The sequence below is a fragment of the Sinocyclocheilus rhinocerous genome, unplaced genomic scaffold (genome assembly GCF_001515625.1).
Source record: "Sinocyclocheilus rhinocerous isolate Xijiao unplaced genomic scaffold, SAMN03320098_v1.1 scaffold72, whole genome shotgun sequence".
Lineage (NCBI taxonomy): Eukaryota > Metazoa > Chordata > Actinopteri > Cypriniformes > Cyprinidae > Sinocyclocheilus > Sinocyclocheilus rhinocerous.
Window position 1 is genome coordinate 386606 of NW_015628351.1, and position 2439 is coordinate 389044.

A 2439-nucleotide genomic window follows, 5' to 3' on the forward strand; every position below is an offset into this window, starting at 1 on the left:
CAGCCTCTGCCGCCTCAATATATGAGTACATGAACACATAAACATAATCTCTAGAACTGTTCTGAGTCACATGTTTTTCTTAAGTCTATCTGGTGTTATTGAGAACATATTACTTAAACTTTTAAGGTATTGGCAACATATTCATTAGGTCATCTGTTAAAAGCAACATGATTGTTGCTACAGGTTATGCGGGTTTTGGCAACATATTTGATTGGTCATTGGTTAAGGGCAACATGCTTGTTGCTTAAGGGTTTGAGATTTTGCTATCAGTTTGTGTTGGGGGATATCAGCATATGGTTGTGTTTTGGGGGGTTATCACTGCTCTCCCTGCTCTTATCCATGCTAGGCTGCATGGATGCGCAGGGAGTTCTTGCCCAGAACAGAACCATACTGCCAATCCATACTGTATGCTAATTGTCAGTCATCTTTGATGATAGTGGTCCTGACAGAAATGAACATTGTGTCATTCTGTTGCTCACCTTCATATCATTCCAAACCCATAAGACTTCCTTTCATTGTCAGAACATAAATGAACTTTTTTAATATTGATTTTTTTAGTATTCTCTCATTCTTCTTGTCCATCCACTGAATGTCTATAGTCCCTATAAGATAATTTATCATCCAAGTCTTCTGGAGACAGTCACTTTATATGATTTATGATGCGTAGAGCTCATTAAAAATGGTAAAGACAGAAGCACAACTGTGCTTACTTGACATGCAAGAACAAATCTCGTTGGTTCTTGCGGAAGCACAAACTCGTCAAGTAAGCACTTTTGATCTTCCGTTTACCATATAAACTACTCGATTTTTATGGATTGTTTACAATGTCTTCATGAACTTTCTAATGTTTCGGTGAAATTGGAAAGATATTTTTGAAGATGAACAAAAGTTATGGATTTGGATCAACATGAGGGTAATGACAGAATTTTCATTTGTGGGAGAACTATACCTTTAAAATAATTTTTGATGGTTTCTCTTATTTACAGTGAAACTTTTGGTCTCATTTCAGCTCCAGCTTCCTGTCGTCCAGTCGAAGTCGTCTTCATTGTGCCTCTCCAGCAGGCTCCGGTGCTGGAGCGTCGTCCTACGGGTTATCCAGTCTGCCTCCCAGTCCCCAGCCTGGGTCCAGCCAGGCTTCCAGTGCCCTGCCCAGTCCTAGTGCGTCCTCTAGCATTCCAGAGCCTCAGCTATGTGCCCATGACCTTGAGCCCAGCGCAAAAGGACCAGCTGTTCTCTCCGCTCCATCACCAGCTGCCCTTCAGGATACCTCCTCTCAGGACACACAGTCATCAGGTGAGTCCCCTTTCTTTCTTTCTTTCTTTCATGTTTGTAATGTAATTCTGGCTTCAAGGTTGTCTTAATGTGTCGTTTCACTTCCTTTAGCTCATGATGGAGATTCAGTCATTTTTGTAATGGAGAAGCAGGGCAAGAAGCATAAAAGCTCAAGGTAGGAGAACATTGAGTTTATCTTTCATCTTTTTATCCATTTTTCTTTTCTTTTTTTTACGTAACCCTATCTTGCCCCATCTAGTGTGCCGTGCTTCCAGGCTGAACTGTGGATCAAAGAACTGTGAGTACTTGTTATCTCTTGTCTAATATGTACAAGTATCCGTGCAGTGGAAGTGAATAGCTTCTGATATCGTCCATATTTGCTGTGTATTTTCAGGACTAGCCTCTATGATTCTCGAGCTCAGGAGCGACAGAGGTTGATTGAAGAGCAGGAGGCTCTGGCCTCTCAGCTCCTGTGCCAGGTGAGGAAGTTTTTCCTCTTTTTATGCTACACCTGCATTTTATTTGACTAACTCACTCATGCTCTCCAGTGTTTCCCCTAGGTTTACCGCTTTGGGGGGTTTTTTTTTTTTGGGGGGGTACTCCTTTTTAATGGTTAAATTTACATTTTATTAATCAAAAAGCATTTCTAATTAATTAAAATCATGAAACTTAAACAATTTAACATCAATTTATTAAAAGTTTAACAAATATTACATGTTTAGGGCCCTATGAAATGTTTTATTTTTCCAACCTTGTGTCTTATTGTAACCAAATTCTGTTTTAGCATGTCTAATTATTTGAAAGCATAAAACAAGTTTCATTTATTCTTACAATAGCCTTATGATTTTTTTGCTCAGAAATTCTGTGTTGTGTATTTACATTTTGTTTTGAGGCATAAAACATTAATTTAATCTATCTTGTAATTAATGAAAATTAAACAAATGTTATTTTTTGGAAAATAAAGGACATTTAATATTACAATTAAAACACTGAAGAAATATTGAATGCTTATTCCTTAAAAATAAGGTTTTAATAATTTTAGTAGTAGTAGTAGCAGTCTGTTACGTACATTCTACTCAACAATAGTAATATATTTCTGCCAATGCCCTCAAGTTAAACCGAACTTTTATTTTGACGGGTTGCCGTGAATACCATTACATTTCTGTG

General features: G+C 37.8%; 1 protein-coding gene across 3 annotated transcripts in view; it reads left to right on the plus strand.

Annotated features, from left to right (window-relative positions):
- Nucleotides 1-2439, plus strand: part of LOC107737512 (sentrin-specific protease 1-like) — a 12699-nt gene that overhangs the window by 5755 nt on the left and 4505 nt on the right. For all 3 annotated transcript variants that reach the window (XM_016549003.1, XM_016549004.1, XM_016549005.1), the window contains 4 exons: nucleotides 1010-1293; nucleotides 1384-1447; nucleotides 1532-1570; nucleotides 1667-1751. In XM_016549003.1, the coding sequence (XP_016404489.1) occupies nucleotides 1010-1293; nucleotides 1384-1447; nucleotides 1532-1570; nucleotides 1667-1751 (472 nt within the window). The remainder of the gene's footprint in view (nucleotides 1-1009; nucleotides 1294-1383; nucleotides 1448-1531; nucleotides 1571-1666; nucleotides 1752-2439) is intronic.